This window comes from Sus scrofa, chromosome 16, assembly GCF_054392235.1.
Source record: "Sus scrofa isolate SSC_HxYL_T2T_F1_AM1 chromosome 16, Sscrofa_HxYL_maternal_Yorkshire_Landrace_v2.0, whole genome shotgun sequence".
NCBI lineage: Eukaryota > Metazoa > Chordata > Mammalia > Artiodactyla > Suidae > Sus > Sus scrofa.
The window spans coordinates 84,372,622-84,393,826 of record NC_139398.1 but is presented as its reverse complement, the minus strand read 5'-3'; the positions used below and the strand labels follow the sequence as shown (position 1 = coordinate 84,393,826).

The 21,205-nt window shown below is 46.5% G+C and overlaps 1 protein-coding gene across 1 annotated transcript; it reads right to left on the bottom strand.

The window, feature by feature from the left end:
- Positions 1-2,478: 2,478 nt before the first annotated feature.
- ATPSCKMT (ATP synthase c subunit lysine N-methyltransferase) lies at positions 2,479-21,166 on the bottom strand. Its single transcript, NM_001435408.1, is given in 5 exon segments — positions 2,479-4,594; positions 11,431-11,481; positions 13,371-13,508; positions 15,575-15,864; positions 21,136-21,166. Coding segments are annotated over 5 exon segments (666 nt in total). The 5' UTR covers positions 21,152-21,166; the 3' UTR covers positions 2,479-4,423.
- Positions 21,167-21,205: the final 39 nt, after the last annotated feature.

Here is a 21,205-nt window from a genome sequence, read left to right as displayed (position 1 = left end):
GTGCTCACTAGGTGGGAGGGGCAAGGGAGCTCCCGGGGTCTCTCCTATTAGGGCACTAATCCCGGTGATGAGGGTTCCACCCTCGTGACCTGAAGCAAAAGCCCCACCTCCAGATACCATCACACTAGGGGTTAGGATTTCAGCATGGGAATTCTGCAGGACATCAACGTGCAGCCTGTAACACAGCGCCTCTACTTGGCAACCCTACCTGCCAAGGGTGGTCTGAGGGATTCCGTCCCTTCCTTTTCCTAACTCCTTTTCAATCCTGAGGAATTGTCTCTCCTCTGTAGGACTGGGTGCAGGGATAGGGCTGAGGCTCTGCTATTACTCACCCCTGTACCCATGTCCCCAAGATCATGATGCGCTCCTGGGACATCAGCTGTGAAGTCTGGTCCAAGTTCATAGCCCCCCGACTTGGCACAATTCCCAAACACCACTCTGGGAGCTACTCTGGGTTCCCTGCTCCCCGGAGCTCTCCATCCTTCAGACACACCTTCCAGCCTTTCGAGAAAGTGCTGCTTCCTCTGTCTCTGCCCCCAATGGGGGGAGTGGGCTCACGGTGCCTGCCATTCACACTACCAGGCACCCCTCGCCCTAGGCCTGTCTCAACCCTCCTGTCTCTGTCAGGCCGCTGCAGGTGCAAATAACACAACACCCAGTAGAAACCCCTGAAGAACACGGGTTTATTACTTCACTTGACAAGATGTCCCTAAGTCGGAGGCTCCAGGCCACTTCAGCAATCTGGAGCATCATCAAAGATGCAGCGACGGTCCTTCTTTTCACTTCTCCAGCCTCAGCATCTTGGGTTTCATCTTCATTTTTCCCCTGGTGGTTGCAAAACGCCTGGTACAACTTCAGGTATTACTGCAGCCAAAGCCTTCCCAAAGTTCCCAGCAGACATCATTCCAACCTCAGCAGTGGGAACTGGATAAATCCCATCCTGACACCCAAGGGATGGGATCACACCACCAGGGCCCACTGTCCCTGACACCTGAAGAACTGGGGGGGGGGTCTATCACCAAGGAAGAGGAAGGCGGCTGTCGGACAGGAGGGGCAGTCTACACACCTCCTTGGCTGGCCCCCTGCTGCCGGTGTGAGGAACACTTCACCATGGCCCAGATGACTCCAACGTCTTAATAAAGGGCTGGTCACACTATGGCCCCAGTAGACAAGACACCACACAACCAAGGGATGTGATTCTTCTCTGTCCGTCAAGTCTTAAGTAGACTCCTATAGTACGTTCTGCAGTAACTTCAAAGGCTTTTCTGCAATGCCCTTGGCCAGTGCTAAGCCAGGAAACACACATAACAGCACAAGCTTAGAAGACTCCTGGGAGTTCCCATCATGGCACAGTGGAAACGAACCTGACTAGGAATCACGAGGCTGAAGGTTCGATCCCTGGCCTTGCTCAGTGGCTTAAGGATCCGGCACTGCTGTGAGCTGTGGTGTAGGTCACAGACGCGGATCAAATCCCAAGTTGCTGTGGCTGTGGCATAGGCCAGCCACTGTAGTTCAGGCCAGCAGCTGTAGCTCCGATTAGACCCCTAGCCTGGGAACTTCCATATGCCATGGATGCAGCCCTAAAAAGACAAAAAAAAAAAAAAAAGACGACGACTCCTGGATTTGGGAACATTGACTTCACTTGTAATTTTGGCCATCAGGGAAAGTGCTTTGGGTAGTATCCAGCTGCATGGATGGACTATCAGGAATCTTGCATCTTTCCCATTCTGGTTTTGACGTGTGCTGGTGTACACTGTCTCCCAGCAACACTGAGGAGTATGTGGAAGACAGCCTCATTTCCGACCTCGTCTCAACTTGGTTTCACGTGCACTTGGGGGAGCTAAGCATTTCGAGAAGTTCGAATGCCAGATTTGTCCAAGGGTCTGATGAGGTGCCCCCGGCACACCTGGGAATGCAAGGGCTGCGATCCTGAGTGCGTGCTCCTGGAGAAAGATGCATTCAGATAGGAATGTGCTCGAGTCGCTGACCTGAGTGCCGATGGAACCTCCAGGTCCTTTCACAGAGGCTCCTGGCGGACTACATCACCCCTAAGTGGTGTTTCTATTCTTCATTTATTTACTTTACTTTAAATTTTATCCATGAGGCATTTGCCTCTGATTTCAACCTGTACAGACTTTTGTTTTTCTTTTTGCAGCTGCACCCACGGCATATCAAAGTCCCTGCGAGGGTCTGAATCGCAGCTGCAGCTGAGGCCTGTGCCACAGCCACAGCCATGCTGGATCTGAGCCGCACTTGTGACCTACACCACAACTTGCAGCAATGCCGGATTCTTAACCCACTAAGCCATGGTGGGAACACCCCATACAAACATTTTTGAACCCAATTTTTGACATCAAACATAGTAGCTCTCATTCCCTGCCCTGTGCTATTTGCAAATTTGATCAATGTCCTTAACCTGGTAAGGGATAAAAATTCAAACAAGCCAGTCAGAGAGAAGCCAGAGCAACCTCTACAAGAAAATTCATACTACACACTTTACTTAAAGCCACAATTTTAAAAGTCAATTACAGACCGTGCAGACTCTGAATCACAACACTTTAATGAAGCAGTTCATTCTTCTTGGAGGTTGCAGGACCAAGCATCACCTAATTCTCAGGAAGCTAAAGGAGAAACACCCCAAACTGCAAGCAGTATGCCTGATGCCTCTGCAAATCCAGCACGACTATGTCTAGGAAATGAGGGAAAAACCTTCAAGATTCCATAAATCCGGCCTCTGCACCAACCCCCTCCGTGCCCACCCCCACCTCCCACCCCACCCCACCCTGGTGGCAGGGAGCTATTGAGGGGTCCCGCTGCAAACTTGCCTGGCCAAGTTACAGTGCTGGCTGGGGTGGGAGGTGGCAGCAAGAAGTGGACACGGAAACTACACACAATGGGAAAGAATTCATTCATCCTAAGGAAATTGGGGACTAATGCGAAAGGATGGGTGGCAGGAGCTGAAAACCTGACATATGTCGCCAACATCCCACCCCGACCCCAGACATGCACAGCCCCACTGTTTGCCTCTTCCAGAGAACTCCACACACAGTAACGTTCACTCACCTGTTTGTTCATCTCTCTTCTAGAGTATAAGTCCCGTAAGATTTGGGGCCTTGCATGTCACTCGCCATTGAATGGGAAAAGCTTATTACACAGCAGACACTCAGTATTTACTGAATGAATGAATGGCGTCCCCAGTTGCTTCTCATTTAAATGAAGATCATCAAATGGACCGTTTTTCAAATCAGTTGAGCTAAAGATGCAGATTATCTCACGTCGTCAAATTTCTGTTAAGATGGTCTGGTATGTATGTTTCAGGTGGATGACGGGCAGTTTAATTCTTTTCTGTGATATGCAGGGATTATTCGAGCCACCCATTCAATATTAATTTTTCAGATATATGAAGCTGGTCAGAGGTTTGCCTTAACTTATCTTAAACTAAACCAGTCAAGCCTCTTCTCATAACAGAGAAATATTCAACAAACAGCTGCTTTCCTAAAATAAAGAAGTGATGAGGAGGAGTAATCTGCAACTTCAGTGAATAGGTCTTCCTTTAGTGTCTAAAATAATAAACGCCACTTACAGACCAGACTCCGTGCTGCGGGTTTTACAGATCAGTCCCCAGGCCCCTGGTCAGTGTATCGTCATCCCAGAGGCGGGGGCTCAGGAACCCAAGAGCTCCGGGAAGGTGCGTCGCTGGTCCAAGGCCCTGCCGGTGACGAGGTGGGGATCGGAACCTAGCACGTCACCTAGTGTGACGCTGCCCATCAGTTATAAGGCGCCCTCAACTGGAAGGTACAGGGCAACTCAGAAGTGTTAAAATGTGTACACATACACACTTTTACACACGCGTACATCTTGGGGTCAACAAAGTACAGTCATCCACTGGTCTTAGAACAAATCACTCCTAAGAAATGTTATAAATATAAATGCCTCTCTAAAACCTTTAGAAAACCGATTTTGCCATGAAGTACAGAAAAGAAAGGGACAATCTTAGGTAGGAATAAAATGACAGGAAACTCGAAGGTAAACATCCACACCCTCTTTTTAAAATTGCTCCTCCCCATCTGCGGCGTTAACTCACACTCTAGCACGTGCAGAGCTGCTGCGTCTCGCCCCCCCTTCGGATGCTCATCACCCGCTCACACGGCCACGCGCCCGGGGCGTGGAAAGCAGCGAGCGCGGGGGCTAGAACGCACCGCGAGAGGGGCTGCACATGGACCTGCTGCTCTCAATTTCTGTTTATTTTTCTCCACAGGTTAGGAAAAGCAATCGTCATTTCTCAGTCCACAGCAAGGAAAAATATCCTCTTGGCTGAAGGAAGACCGGCCTACGTCTCTATAAAACCAAAGCCCCCACGCGCTAGAAACCTCTCGACGAGGTTGGTATCTGAGGGACCGCCCGGAAACGCACGCGCGGATCTTCAGCGCCTCCGGCCGCCTCCTCTGAAGGCGCTGGCGTCGTAGGCCCACACGGTGTCCACTCCCTCCCCCGTGACCTGGGCCGGGGTCCAGTGAGGGAAAGGGAACCGGCAGGCAATGACCCTAGCATCGTCCTCAAGTTCAAGCTCGAGCTTCTTCTCCAACTGCGGCATCTGTGGAGAATGACAGCCATTCACTCAGGGATCGGGATACAGAAGAAAGGATTCCTCGGTGTCCTTTTGTATCTGATCCCTGAAAACACCTGTGCAAGATTATCGCTTATAAAAAAGATCACACCGGCGCATAAATACACCATCAAACAATCCATTAAAATACAGAAGTCACATGAACAGTTATGAGAATATCTTCCAACATCAATTATAAAATTTGCCCTTTTTAGCAGATGTGAACCACAGATTTTTACTTTTCTGACTAAAATCATGATGTGGGAGTAATTAAAGTGAGAAGCAGCTTTCAATTATTTACCTACCTAAACATTTCAATCTACCCTGTCTCAATGACTGCACATTATTTTTCCACATTTTTAACATCTCTGAAATCAGGGTACATCTTACAATCGACACTGTTCTTGAATTACAACTGGCAATATTTTCTTTTCTTTCTCAACAGCAATGGTACATCTTAAAATCAATAGCATCTAGAATCAATTAAATATGGTATAATTAGACCATGAAAAAACATACACATTCTACCAACTTGAAATATGATGAAATATTTCAGAGTTTCTTCCAAAATGCACCTGTAATAGGAGTTCTTGTTATGGCTCAGTGATAATGAACCCAACTAGTAACCATGAGGATGCAGGTTCAGTCTCTGCCTTGCTCAGTGGGTTAAAGATCCAGCATTTTTGTGAGCTGTGCTATAGGTCGCAGACATGGCTCTGATCCTGCGTTGCTATGGCTGTGGTGTAGGCTGACAGCTGCAGCCCTGATTTGACCCCTAGCCTGGGAACTTCCATACGCCACAGGTGCAGCCCTAAAAAGAAATAAAATAATATAAAAGAAACCCATAATACGATGATAATTAATTTTGCAATAGCCAACATAACCTACAAAAAGTAAAATCCTCATCACTTTTGCATCATTTTATTACGAATTGCTATTTGCTAAAAGTATTGACACTGAGATTACATTAGCAAATTAATAGCCACTTAAAATTTTATCTTCAGGTCCTAAAAATATATTACCACCTTCACTTCCTAAAAATATTTTTTCCACTTTATTGATTTGTTATTTTGGAATAAGTTCAAACTGACAGAAAAGTTACAAGACTAGAGCAAAGACCTCCTGGATTCCTTTACCCCGGTTCACCAATTTTTAAGTCTGTCGCATCTGCTTGATCTGACTTGCTCTATTCCCCTCTCTCAGAACACGTTTTCTCCATCAGTTGAGAATGGACTACATACCATACGATATGCCCCTTTAAGCCTTGGTACTTCAGTGTTTTCTAAGAGCCCTAAAGCAGTTATCAAATTCAGGAAATTAACCATTCAACTCCGACTGCATGCCAGTTTTGTCAAATGTCCCCGTGATGTCCTTTACATCTTCCCCCAATCCAGGATCTCACACTGCACTGAGCTGCAACATTTCCTCGGCCTCCTTTAACATGGAACAGGTTCTTGATCTTTCTCTGTCTCTTACGGCAGTAACATCCTTTAAGAATACAGACCAGTCATGGACGGACCTCTAGTCCCCCACCCCACTTAATATAATGTTCTTTTTGTGTGTGTGTGTGTGTGTGTGTGTGTGTGTGTGTGTGTGTGTGTAGGTTCCAGGGCCAGGAACCCGCACCACAGCAGCTACCCAGGAGCAACCACGCCAGATCCTTAATCTACTGAGCTGCCAGGGAACTCCTCAATGGAGCATCTTGATGTTTCTGCCTGAGTCAATTAGTCCTAAGAGGGTTAAAGGTAGCAATTTGCTAGTTCCATCCTTCGTTCTAGACTGAGTCAGCATTCAACTTCAAGGAAAAGCTTTCCTTTCTCTCTCTCTCCATCACTGTAAGTATGAACTCCTGGATTCTATTTCATTCAGTGGGTTATAATCCACTCTTGTCCTTGTCCATTCCAACACTCAAGATGCCCAGTCTGGCCACTGGGAACCCCCTCAAGCTGGCTCCTCTTCCATGGCTGCCCCATCACACACTCTGAGCACTTCCTTACATCAGGGCTCAACAAAACATGCCAGGCTTCTTTTGTATCCTCCCTTCCTTAGCCCTGGGATCAGCCATTTCGCAAACATTCCTGGTTCAGAAACGAGTATCTAAGCAAAACCTACTCCCTTTAAAAGTAACCAATTAAATCAAAATGAACAAATCAACAGTGCTTCTATGAAAATTTTATTCCTCACTTGTATCTTTAAAAAGTGGTTTGTAAAAACTCTACATGACCTATGGATGAAGTGAGCCAAATTCTGATTCTTCATTAGAATCAATACAAGATAACAAAGAATAAATTCCATTAAGGATGGAATATTTCCACTTTTTTTTTTTTTTTTACAGCTAGTAAAAGATTGCTTTAGAAAAAAAAAAAAAAGCAAAGCTTTATTCCTTGAGGGAAAAACCAAATAAGCAAAGAATGAGGCAATATGTGTTTTTCCAAAACATTACAGGTTTCTTATGGTAATTTTTTTCATGAAAAGGATAATAGTAAACTTATTCATATTACCATTCTTTTCTCTTTTACAGTTTCTTTTATTTCCAAATGACTATCATACGCTAAGTCAAGATAAACCTACAATGAAAGGCACTATTTCAATCATGAGAAATTAACTGACTAAATTACACATAAATATGCAACAAACCTGGGTCTTGATATTATACACAAAGCGAAGTGGTGATGTGTCATGTCTGCCTAATGAAACTCAAAATTATTCATACAATTATATGTTTCAAAGTGACATGAACTCATCACATCTAATCACATCTTCAAAACTTTAAGCTGAAGCCAGCTCAAGGGCATAAGACAAATTCGCATGGCCACAGAGGCGCTGGGCCACCAGAGCACTCCCTCCTCCCTGGAACACTGGCTTCACTCAGCTTCTGGGGTGACCCCACTCACACCCCGTCTCTCCTCCTCCTCTCAAGTTCTTCCCCTGGGCCCCTCACTTGTTGGAGGCCAGGGCCCAGGACCTGCGGGGTGACAGCATGATGTCAGCCACTCCTCCGTTTCAGCTCCTGGGCGCTGATGCCCCACCCACCCACCTCCACCCCCTCCACGACCCCCACCCCAGACGCCCAGCCCAGCATCCTCCACCAGCAGCCTAACACGCCCACTCGCATCTAAGACTGCTCGGCCCCAGGGAACTCATCTCCCAGCACGGCCCTGCCTGCACCTTTCCCACAGCTCAGGCCAAACACCTCCGGATGCCCCTGGCTTCCCTCTCTCCCGTGACCCCCACTGGATCTGCCGGCTCATCCTGTTGGTGGTACCTTCCCGATGCATCCAAAATCTGACCAGCTTCTCCACCGGGTCCAAGCCGCCCCCACTGACAGCCCAGGCACCTGCAGGTGCTCCCGTCCCGGCTCCAGCATCTACCCCGGGACTCTCCCCCGCAGCGGTGATCCTTCCCCGCCAGGCAGCCCCTCCACTGTCCTGTGTCGACCAGCAAGAGTCCGGCCTCATGAGGACGGTGTCCTTCTGGCGGCCCCTCTCTCCTCCCTGACCTCACCAGCTTCCACCACACCCACCTCCTCGCTGCTCCTGGAACAGGAGCCCCTCTGCACCTTGGCCTTCGCAGTGGCTGTTCCTTTGGACCGCTCTTCCCAACAGAGTCTCTGACTCCCCTCCGCCCCCTTCACATCCAGGGTCCCTTTTTCTTTATCAGAACAGGATGGTAATGTTTGCATTTATTGATCCATTACAGGATTCGTAACTAAAATTACATCAGTCATTTTCGAAGTTAGGAAACTTAATAGCCCAGAGTGTACCTAACGGGTACGTTTATACCATATTCACTGACTCATTAACGAACGTGACCCTGGGAATCCCTCTGTGCTGGCTGCTGGCAGCACAGGTCTGGCAGCAAAGACAACAGGTCTGCCCTGGTCTTGAGCTCAGAGTGTGGAGCCCGCGGCCGACACCACCAAAGCCTTCACGGAAGGACACGTGCAGTCGCTCATCCACGGAGAGGGGCCGCACTCTGTCCAAGTGGACGTGGGGGCTGTTGGAGCTCATCTCACAGGGCCATCAGGGAGGGATTCTCGGAGGAAAGGACATCTGACCTGTGAGAGGGCGGCGGGTGTGCACTAACCAGGCCCAGAGCCGGGCTGGGGCCTGAAGCCAGAGGGAAGGACAGGGCCCCGCACAGTGTAGCCCGGGGGCCGAGAGAAGGACAGAGCTGGAGCCAGAGAGCTGAGGGGAGCCGGTCGCAGGGGCCTTAGCCTCACCACTCTGAAGAAGCAAAAGTCACAAAAGGTTTCAAAAAGGCCACAACCCATCTGTCTCCCATTCTGAAAAGCCACCCTCGGGGCATGAGCTCGTGTTAAGTGTGGCTCCTAACCATCCCAGCACCGGCCTGCCAGGTCCCAGTGGGCTTCCTGTTCCTGCTTCGCTAGACACAGACCCATGATGGAAGGTTAGGGACGCTCTGACCCGAGGTCCCGCAGCACAGGGCTGTTAGGAACCGTGAGGCAGGTATCAGACCAGAGTGAGTGACTCCAGGGTCTCCACCTCTGATGCTCCTCGGCTCTCTCCGAAAATGTTTCCTGCCACGCTGGCCTTGTCCAGCCACTGAGCTGCTGCCAGACCACCAGCCAAAGCTTGGAGAAAGGAATGTATTTTAACAGAAGATGGCATAATGGGGCCCAGACAGGGCCCAGAGCGTTCCAGGGCTCATGCAACTTGCTGAGAGCAGACCCGGCCCCCTGACTCCCCGGGCAGTGCCCTCCCTCCCCTCATGCCTCCACACAGGCTTGACGGGGTGGAAAGCAGGGGCCCTCCACCCGTGAAACCAGACCTTCCAGAGCAACAGGCCACCTGGCCTCCACAGCACAATCAAGCCCCCTGCGTGGAAAACTCCAAGCTGGCTGAACCCCTCTTATTCCAGGGAATGTGTATTTCAGCAGCTCCCCTTTCTCCTGGGAACACTGAAATGCTGCAAGTTCCTTACTTAAGATTTCTCTGTGTACAGAAGAACAGACAATAATCGCAAAAGCATTTATTGAAATAACAGGATTCTTATTTCCCTTGAGTGAACAGCTCCCAAAACTGACTACACTTCAAATGTGGTTAGAAGCACCAGGAACCAGGAACCCAGCAAAGGCTGCTGCTGCCCCCCGCTGGAACAGAGCTACCCATGGCCACCCCAGGACAGCACAGCATGGAACAGGTAACAGCTTTCTACTTTTTTTTTTTTTTTTTTTTTTTTATTTATTTATTTATTGGTCTTTTTTTGCTATTTCTTGGGCCGCTCCCACGGCATATGGAGGTTCCCAGGCTAGGGGCTGAATCGGAGCTGCTGCCACCGGCCTACGCCAGAGCCACAGCAACGCGGGATCCGAGCCGCGTCTGCAACCTACACCACAGCTCACGGCAACGCCAGATCGTTAACCCACTGAGCAATGGCAGGGATCGAACCCGCAACCTCATGGTTCCTAGTTGGATTCGTTAACCACTGCGCCACGACGGGAACTCCAGCTTTCTACTTTTAGAGTCAAATTAAAGTGACTTGCCCCCAAATGTTGATTATTCCAAAAGAATGCCCAAACTTCATAGTAAGTAGTAAACAAACACCAAATTCCATAGCAATTCTATGACCCCGGAGAGGTTTTTTTTAATGACCAAGGACCATGCTTTCTACTTTTCATTTCTTTGAACAAAAGTGTCGGCACCTGGGTTTCATCTTAATTTTAGGCTCACTGAGAACTACTGAGAACATACAGAATCTGTCACTTTCGAGACTGTCTGACAGTGGGGAGGCAAGGACTGGGGGGTCGAGGATGGCAGAGGCACACTTTTGTACACGCAACGGATGATCAGTGGGGACCTGGTGTACGGCACAGGGATGTCCACTCAGCGTTCCGTGACCACCTACACGGGAATGGACGCGTGTATACGCATGGCTGCCTCACTCCGCTGTGCAGCAGAAAGTAGCACAACATTGTAAATCAACTCTGCTTCAATAAAAGTAAAGAACAGCTAACAAAAGTACTTCTAAAGAAACTTTTCTTAAAAAAAAGAAAATGGCATTTCACTAAAAGTCCTAACAGTGAGAATAAATTCCTCAAGCACTGAGACACCTTCAATGAAAAGATATGAATAAGAAAGCATAAAAACAAAAAAGAAAATTTTTTGAAAATTAAAAACCACATCGGCTATGCAGCGGCATTTCAGCAAACATCCGATTTTGCCGAGATTATTATGGCTACAATGACAGACTTTGAAAAGTGAATGGGGACCTTGTTCTACGGTCTGTAAGCCCACCACAGGGCAAGCATCCCATTCGGGTCATCTTTCCAAAGCCTAGATTAGGACCATCTTCAGTACGACGCTGAGGCATCTTCACTTTTGAAAATACACAACGTTCAATACACATCAGTCAGCCAGGGTCAGCTGAAACTAGTCAACACTCACTCACCCTAATATTCATCTCACTGCATAACCCAAGGAACGATCAACTCGAAAAGAACATGGCACGAACCTACCAAGCGACTTTAGAGGGAGGAAAATGAGCGACCATGAAAATGTCCAACCACGTTAAACCCCAGGAGCTCATAAAGCAGTTTTCAGACTGGAATCTTCAGGGCTCGGGTAGAGAATTGAGACTTTATCTGAAGCAAAAGTTGTAAACTACGACCAAATCTTTGATTAAACTTTCAAGGCTCTGAAGTGTTCTGTTAAACCTATCATTTGAAATCCAAGCTTCCCTTAGAATCTCCAGGAGGCTGCCATTTTGCACACGGTGAGCAGGCAAAGGGGGAAGCTTTTCGGGCCAGAAGCCCCTCATAACCTAGCAGCAAACACACAGGGGACAGGAGAGCACGTACTCACCATCTGGGGTACCCCGAAAATGACAACGTTTGAGTACTGAGAAAAAGTGACCTGTGGGAAGGGGAAGAAAACAATTCATAGATTAATTTTTGAAAGTTCGGCATTAGCTTAGCTTTTATTTCAAAATGAGCAGCAATTTCCCATTTCCCCCAGTAGTGGGTTTTCACAAAGAGTGGCCCTTTTTAAGATTTCCCAAGGAAAGGAACACCACCTTCACACTCTCACCCATGCTAATTCGTCTGTTATAGTTTTCAAAGTTTCTCCATAAGTCATCTCACAGCCAGTCCATGAAGGGTTCCCCAGGGACAACTGGCAGTAATGCATCCAATGTCCGGCTGGTAGTCCAGCCTGTTGGCCCTGGACCACTTTCTACTCAGCTACACAGCAAACAAGCTTATGAGCAAGAGCTGGAGGGATTTCAGAATCACCCGTGTTTTCCGTTGAGCCATCCTTAAAACTCTAGCCACCCCCCCTCTAAAATACTAGGTAAAAGTTGCAATAAAATGGTCTTTAGCTGGAAAACTGGAGGAAAAGTGCTTTGCCAGTCAAAATTCTCATTGCCCAATAAAAGTCTTATTCACTCTATAGAGAGATCGTTTGTATATACATGGAATAAAAAGCAAGCAAAACTCAAGCAAATTTTTATAAGCTACTGATGACAATATTACAATGGGAAATTCTTATTTAAAAAAAAGAATTTTATGGAACATCCCTAAAACAAAATTACAGGGCATTTTTTAAAGAACAAATAAACTTGGAAGAACCTCATACTTTATGAAGGCACAAAAGAACCATGACGGAATGACTGGTGGGTGCTCTCTTTTCTCTGCACCCACCTGTGTCTCTCTAGATATGTACACACTCATGCACACTCACACACACACAATCCTCACATACATATACACATATTCACATACACACACACACAAGCCTACTAATGTCAAAATTGACATTAACAAGTTAATGCCTATATTGCAGTGTACAACACTTCCAAATGAGCTAAAAATCTCAACACTGCATAATAAACAGAAGTGAGACCTTTTTTCTTTTTCTTTTTTCTTTTTTTTTTTTTTTGTCTTTTCAGGACCACATCTGTAGCACATGGAAGTTCCCAGGCTAGGGGTCGAATCGGAGCTGTAGCTGCCAGCCTAAGCCACAGCTCATGTTAACACTGGATCCTTTAACCCACTGAGTAAGGCCAGGGATTGAACCCGTGTCCTAATGGATACTAGTTGGTTTTGTTACCACTAAGCCACAACAGGAACTCCCAGAAGTGAGAATTTTTTAATTGAGTAAATAAATCCTTAGAATTCACATGACCTATAGATTATAAACCTTAACTGTCTACCCTAAAGTAGGGCCATCTGGCTTTCTCCCGTAGTACAGGGGTTAAGGATCCAGTGTTGTCAACTGTGACGCAGGTTCGATCCCTGGCCCAGGACCTTCCATATGCTGTGGGCATGGCCAAAAAATAAAAATAGGAGTTCTCGTCGAGGCACAGCGGAAACAAATCTGTCTAGGAACCATGAGGTTGTGGGTTTGATCCTTGCCCTCGCTCAGCGGGTCAAGGATCCAGCACTGCCAGGAGCTGTCGTGTAGGTCACAGACGCGGCTCAGATCTGGCACTGCTATGGCTGTGATGTAGGCCAGCAGCTACAGCTCCGATGAGACCCCCTAGCCTGGGAACCTCCATATGCCGTGGGAGTGGACCCAAAAAGACGAAAAAATAAAATAATGAAATAAAATTAAAATTAAAAAATTAAGTAGGTCTGATTTTTAAAATCCACCAATTTAAAAGCTGTGCTCATTTCATCATTCTGAGATATACGCTTGTATTTAATTCCTTTTCTTGTAGTACATTTTTCGGTTTTCGGCCACCCTGATCATGAACAGCGAGGTCTGGGGTGGAGTCTTCCAGCACCGTTCCGTGCCCTGCGTACCTTCCACAGGTCTGAGACGTAAAAGGTGGCAGATCCCTGCACACCTTCTCGCCAGGCGCGGTACCTTGAGTACCAGACGAGCCAGGGGTTCAATTCATAACCCACAGCTGTGAACCCTTCCTTTGCGGCTGCTATCACCTGCGGGGGGAGACCATAGCCGAAATGAGAAATACACCAAACATGGTCAAACGATATGAAAACTTCCCATTTGTGGTCTCTAGTCCTAAAACATCCAACCAAAAGGTGTCTGTTCAAGACACCATTTAAGGGTGGGCTCTAAAGGGACACAGCTTTGTGGGCAAGTCCATTTAAACTCAGTTTTCTTGTTTCTTTGTTTGGTCACCTTCAGCATCAGAACAGATGGTTGGGTTTGCTTTTAACAACTGCATGATTAATGCTGGACTGGCCAACCCCAGGGAGGCTGACAAAAAGTTTCTGAAATCTGCCTTCTCCCTCTACCAGTGACGGCTCAGCAGTGGGTGAAGTGAGTGTGCCCGGAGAATGTTCAGTGAACCAGTTGTAATAGGCACTAAAAACAACCAGCCAGGAGTTCCCATTACGGCACGGCAGACGAATCACATTAGGAACCATGAGGTTGCAGGTTCGTTCCCCATCCTCACTCAGTGGGTTAAGGAGCTGGCATTGCTGTGAGCTGTGGTGTGGGTCGCAGATGCAGCTCGGATCACACGTTGCTGTGGCTGTGGTGTAGGCTGGCAGCTGCAGCTCTGATTGGACCCCTAGCCAGGAACCTCCATATGTTGCAGGTGCGGCCCTAAAAAACAAAAACCAAAAAAAACACCTGCCAATGAAAAACCTGCAATTAATTACATAACTCCTTAGTATTTAAGATGGTTCACTCAAAATCAACAGTACTTACAAGTAAAATGGAATGAGTCAGAATAACATCAATGCCAAATGCCACGGGCTTCCAAAGGTGAGAAGGATGGTGAGTTGGGCTGGAATCTCACCACTCTTGTTCAAGGGGGCGCCTGAAGGAACTATCCCATCTACAGCCATCTCCCAAGGAACTATAGGGTTGCCCCTTCGAGAAGGAAACCGCAACAATCGGGAGCTGTACAGCAAGCAAATCTGGGGGTTTTGTTTGTTTTTGTTTTGTTTTGTTTTGTTTATAGAGCCGCACCCGAGGCACAGGGAGGCTCCCAGGCCAGGGGCTGAATCAGAGCTGTAGCTGCTGGCCTACACCACAGACACAGCAACTCAGAATCTGAGCCACGTCTGTGACCTACACCACAGCTCACGGCAACACCAGATCCTTAACCCACCGAGCGAGGCCAGGGATCCAACCCACGTCCTCATGTTTGCTAGTCAGAGTCGTTAACCACTGAGCAACGGCAGGAACTCCCACATCTGGGTTTTAAAACTTCCTGCTCATTAATATACTCCTCTCCTGATTTTTTAAAAACAAGTCACTTTGTAACCTCTTCCTGTGTGTGGTCCCCACTGTGAAACTGCAGGGTCCACGTCTCCAGGGGCTGGAGAAAGGTGCTGTGCCCACTGGTTTCCACACTAAATGTTTCCAGAACTCAGCGTTTACTCTGTCATCCTGACTTTTCATTCCTCTCTCAGGTGGAGGCCTAAGGATGGTGTCAACTGGCCCAGGGAGAAAGGTGGTCTGGGACACCACTGGCCTGTCAGTGACCTTGAGTCTTTATTATACGTCCCCGGCTGGATCAAAGTGAGCTGAGGACACTAAAAGTCTGATCTCTGGATAAGTGGGGGTTAAGGCACGGGCTCTTCCTTCTCTATTTTAACTCTGTATTATTGCATAGCAATTATTATACTTACATAAATATAGGCTAAGTGTAGAAGCAAACATTTATGGTGCAAAAAAATGTAAAATAGTCCAATGACATGACTTAACATGTTTCCTCTGGCTTTGCCAACTCTGTTGGCCAAAATTTTTAATGAACAATTTCATAATTACCAATTAATTGTTCCTTTTTACCTGGCAGATCTACAGAGCACTTTTCCATTGAAGAAAAACTGAATCTGAGAAAAACAAATTTCAAAGTCCTGCTGGAGGGCTTGAGAGTTCAGCCGAACAGACCCAAAATTAAATGACTACTTTATTAAACTGCCACATTTAGCAGTCTTTGCATAAACCTCAGAAGAAATGTGAAAGAGAAATTCTAAAGCTTAGGACTTAAAAAACGTAAACCTTAGGACACCTTGGTGTGACTCACAATGCGTCCGTCGCCGCTACCAATATCTACCAGGGGCCCTCTCCTGCATCGTAGCATCTTCACAACATTTTCCACCTGCTTCGTTGTTGCAGGTACAAAAGGCAAGCAAATTTTTCGGAGGGCTGGTGTTATAAAGGGTGTGGCCACGGCGTACAGGGCCACCAGTGTCCCACCAACAGCACCAGTAAGTAAGAAGCCCCAATTGCTCTTCTTCAAACGGCTGGCTTCAGGACCTGCAGGATGGGAATCGCCTGGCTGCCTTTCCTCCTCAAGAGTTTCTGGGGGTGGACCTGGATTGAAAGCAAGCAGAAAACATCCGTGTGGCACCAAATCAGAAACCCAAGGTAGGGTCATTCTTATTGATGAGTAAACTCATGCTTTTGAGAGGATAATTTTGCTCAATACTATCTAAATTACAAACACAGAATTCCACAATGAGCTCTAGATTCCACCAACTGAAGTGTTTTACAGAAAACTATTCCATGTTAATGGAAGACTAAAATCTTTTCTTTCCAACATATTTTTTTTCTCTAGGAGTCATCCCTTGGAAAACGATGTGTTTAAATCTATTTGCTATTTTATGAATTAGTAACAGTTAATACAAGTATTACTCATGAACGCCATATTTTTATGGTCCATAAACAAATAAGCATGAAAATACCTAATTATTACCCTATCTCAAATAGGATCAAAGTATTTTGCATCAAAATTGGTCAGGGTGGAGTTCCCGTCCTGGCGCAGTGGAAACGAATCTGACTAGGAACCATGAGGTTGTGGGTTCGATCCCCGGCCTCACTCAGTGGGTTGAGGATTCAGTGTTGCCATGAGCTGTGGTGTAGGTCACAGATGCAGCTCAGATCTGGCAGTGCTGTGATGTGGGCCAGCAGCTATAGCTCTGATTTGATCCCTAGCCTGGGAACCTCCATATGCTGCAGAAGCAGCCCTGAAAAGACAAAAGGACCAAAAAAAAAAAAAAAATTGGTCAGGCATTAATAATCACAGTTGCCTAAATCCAATCCTGAAGTTATAGAGGAGATAAAATTTAGGTTTTACTAAATATCTTAAATAGGTATGGCAATAAGGAGATTTTTAAAGCAGATCCACAAAAAACAAAAAATAATCATTTCAGAGATGGACTGGGAGTTTGGAGTTAGTAGATGCAAACTATTACATTTAGAATGGAAAAGCAATGAGGTCCTACTGTACAGCACTATTCAGTCTCCTGGGATAGACTATGATGGAAAATAATATAAGAAAAGGAAAGTGTGTGTGTGTGTGTGTGTATGATTGGGTCACTTTGCTATACAGCAGAAATTGGCACAACATTGTAAATCGACTATAATAAAAAAAATTCAAGGCTCAGTTTCCTCACTTGTAAGATTTTAAAATAATACTATCCTCTCAGGGTTACTGGGACAGTTAAATAAACAGTGCATATAAAGCCCTTGGCACAACCTGACAGAGTAAGTGATGACTATCAGGCACTATTATTAGCCTCAATACTATCAAGGGCAGAGAAAACCGTAACTCAAAAAGATACATGCACCCCAATGTTCACAGCCGAACCATTTACAATAACCAAGACATGGAAGCAACTTAAATGTCCATCAACAGGCGAATGAATAAAGAAGATGTGGTACATAGATACAATGGAATATTACTCGGCCATAAAAAAGAATGAAATGCTATTTGCAGCAACACAGATGGACCTAGAAATTATCATATTGAGTGAAGTAAGTCATATAGAGAAAGACAAATATCATATATCACTTATATGTCGAACCTAATAAAAGTGACACAATTTATTTATAAAACAGAAACAAACCCACAAATTTCAAAACCAAGCCTATGGTTACCATAGGGGAAACTGCTGGGGGAGGGAAGAATTGGGAGGGTGGGAATAACATACACACACGATTGTGTAAAAATAGATGATTAAGGAGAACCTACTTTACAGCAGAGGGAAATCTACTCGATAGTTTGTAATAACCAATGTGGGGGGAAAAATGAATATATTTATATGCATGACTGATTCACTTTGCTGTAAACCTGAAACTAACACAACACGGTAAGTTAACTATACCCCAATAAAATTAAATTTAAAATAGATCCAACAACCATTTTAAAGGAAAAAAAATACTATCATGTGGAGTGGTGGGGCTCATTACTTTTTAACAGCTTTACTGAGATGTAATTCATATAATTTGCCCATTTAGTGCATACAATTCAAAGGGTTTTTTAGTATATTCACAGATATGTGTAACCATCACCACAGTTAAGTTTAGACCTTTTTATTTCCAGAAGGAACCCTTTCAGCCAGGACCCCTGAAACTCCCCCTCATCCTCAAGCCCGAAGCAACCACCAATCTGCTTTCTGTCTCTAACGAAAACTCTCATGAATGAAACCATAGAGTATGCGGGGTTTTGAGTGACTTCTTTCACCCAGCATAACGTTCTTAAGAGTCCTCCATCCTCGACCATGTATCAGTACTTTATTCCTTCTTATGGCTGAGTAATATTCCACAGTATTCCTTCTCATGGCTGAGTGATATTCCACAGTATTCCTTCTCATGGCTGAGTGATATTCCACAGTATTCCTTCTCATGGCTGAGTGATATTCCACAGTATTCCTTCTCATGGCTGAGTGATATTCCACAGTGTGGACAGCCCACATTCTGTTTATCCACTTGTGGATGGACTGTCTCCAGTCAGCAAAGCCAACAGACAGGTGATTAGACAAACACGAGTCAGATGACCCAAACTCTGTCTCACCTGTGCAGACACAACTTAACCAGCCAAAATGTAACAAAGTGCTACGGGTCTTCAGAGCCCCCCAGTTAGCCTGCGTGTGTGATGGGGTCCAGTTGAGACAGTTACAAAGCAGGCTATGAGAAAGGCCTAACATGTACAAAGCACTGTGGGAATAGGAGAGGAGGCAGAGGAGAGACGTAACCCAATGATGGAAGTGGGAAGGTGCTGGCAGACACAGAATTTGAGCTGGGCCTGAGGGGACAGGTCCCCCCTGCTGTCCAAAAGCAGAGCATTTCCATGAAACCTTTCCTAAGCTGAATGGCATAAGGCTAAGAAGCAACGACCTCAGGGCACATCTTGCTAATGGGTGCACAGCAAGAACAGAGATGAAGCGCAGATGCTCACAGACCCCGTTCAACACTGGGGCAGCTGTGGCTGGATGCTGAGATGCTGAGTGGCTCCTGGGGAAGGGGCTTGGCAGGGCCCCTCTAGCTGCTGGGGTGCCCACTGCCTCTGGGACAGCTGACAGCAACACTTAACACCAAATGCTACTTTCCTTTTCTTCCTTTGGTCATAAAAATGAAAAAACTTCTTTGGGGGGAGTTCCCATTGTGGCGCAGTGGTTAATGAATCCAACTAGGAACCACGAGTTTTCGGGTTCCATCACTGCCCTTGCTCAGTGGGTTAACGATCCGACGTTGCCGTGAGCTGTGGTGTAGGTTGCTGACGTGGCTCGGATCCCACGTTGCTGTGGCTCTGGAGTAGGCTGGCAGCTACAGCTCCGATTGGACCCCTAGCCTGGGAACCTCCATATGCCGCGGGAGCAGCCCAAGAAATAGCAAAAAGACAAAAAATAAATAAATAAATAAAGTCACTAGGAAGAATCTGTACATAGTTAAAAAAAAAAAAAAAAAAGGAAAGAAAAATCCTCTTTGGATTTCTTTCAGTTTGGGAAAATAAGTACTAAAAAAGGTCATTTGTAAAAGCAAAGTGGTATAAAGTGAACTTTCAAAAAGCAGGAGACTGAGTTCCTGTTGTGGCTCAGCCTGTTAAGGACCCAACATTGTCTGTGAGGATGTGGGTTTGATCCCTGGCCTCAGCCAGAGGGTTAAGGATCCAGCGTTGCCGTGAGCTGCAGTGCAGGTCACAGGTGTGGCTCAGATCAGGTGTTGCCTTGACTGCGGTGCATACGAGCAGCTGCAGCTCCAATTCAACCCTAGCCTGGGAACTTCCATAAGCAGCAGGTGTGGCCCTAAAAAGAAAAAAAAAAAAAAAAAAAGAAGACGTACCATCTCCATCCGACATGTCCTTTTGAAGGCGGCAGCATTCCTTTAAAAGAAAGCCATGGGGACCACCAGCTGTTCCTGCTAAGCCCAGGAACAAGTCCATCCTTGTAAGTAAAAGACCCAAAGAAGTGAACTTCCGCTGTCTACAGGCTTGCCTGGTTACTGACTTCTGGTAGTGACTGAAAAATCTCAATTTTCAGTGACAGATGTGGGCCAGCTAAAGCTAGAGGCAGCAACATAAGCCCACAAAGGTTTAGGGGTCTTTATCCAAGTTTGAGCCAAAGGAAAAAGGCCAGGAAGAAACAAGAGGCCTATTTGGAACTGTGACCTGCCACACGAATTTACACTGGGGGTTTATAATTGAACGTCATAGTATCTTCGAGCTGTTCATTGTGTACTTGCTTATACACAGAATACATTAACAGGAAAACCCTTTTTTCCCCATGCTTTAAAGAAAAACTGCACAGCGGGCATCATTACACATTTCCTACACTTCATAACTATCTAATGAGCCAAATGGATTACAGGATTTGTTATTCTGAATAAGGAAACACTGAACTGGCCAAGCTAAAGTGAATTGAGATGTGGCTCCAAAAGCCAAAATGGCCTTGGAGCATCACTGTAAGCTACAGAGTAAGTGGGCCAGGTATCAGGAGGGGTTAAATGATCAACCACCTGGTGACAAAGTCAATTCCTCACTTTCAGGCCACAGGTTAAATGTTATAATCCATGCTTTCATTTCCACATTTGAGTATCCAATAAAAGCTAGGAATAATACGAGTCAAGTCTCCACTCTATGTCAGACGGAGGTCAGGGAGGCACGAAACCCACAACAAATAAATCTAAACCCAGAAAACATTACGTCGTGATTTGTGCTCCAAAGAAAAAGCAACAGAGGATCTGGTACTTTTTAGACAAGTTGCTAAGAGAGATCTTTCGGAGGCACCATAACGTAGGGCTTCAGAGTGGGACTCAGAGCAAGACTGGGCAATTTTGCTTCTTCCTAGCTAACTTTGGGCAAGTTACTGGAGTATTTGTGCAAAACAGCTATCTCTTTAACAAACACTTGAACAGAGCTTGTTAAGGGCCAGGCACTGTTTCCCCTGAATCCGTGGGCAGCGGTAAAGGGAGAAGCTATTGCTACCACTGCCATTTTTGCAGACAAATCACCTTCCCAAAGACACAGCTGGTAAGTGGCAGAGCTGTGACCCCCACCCCGACAGTGTGAGTCCAGTACACATCGTATAAGACCGCGCCGAACTAAGGGACTTATTCGCCTCCAAACGCTAGGAACCGGTCCCGGCGGCCAGATCCCAGTACCAGCGCACGCGCCCGAGGCGCGCACAAGCCCTGAGCCCCAAACGCCAGGCCTCGAGCCGAGGCAGCGGCCCGCGACTTCCCGCCCCCCTGCGCCGGACACGGACCCGCTGCACCACAGACTCAACAGACGACTACGAGCCCTACGCCGCGCCCGCACCCAGGACCGCGGCCCAAACTACGCGCCGCGAGCGGGGCGGACCTCACCTCTTCCTCCCTCCATCGCGAGATTTCCAGCAGGTTTTAAAAAAAAAAAAAAAAAAAAAAAAAAAAAAAA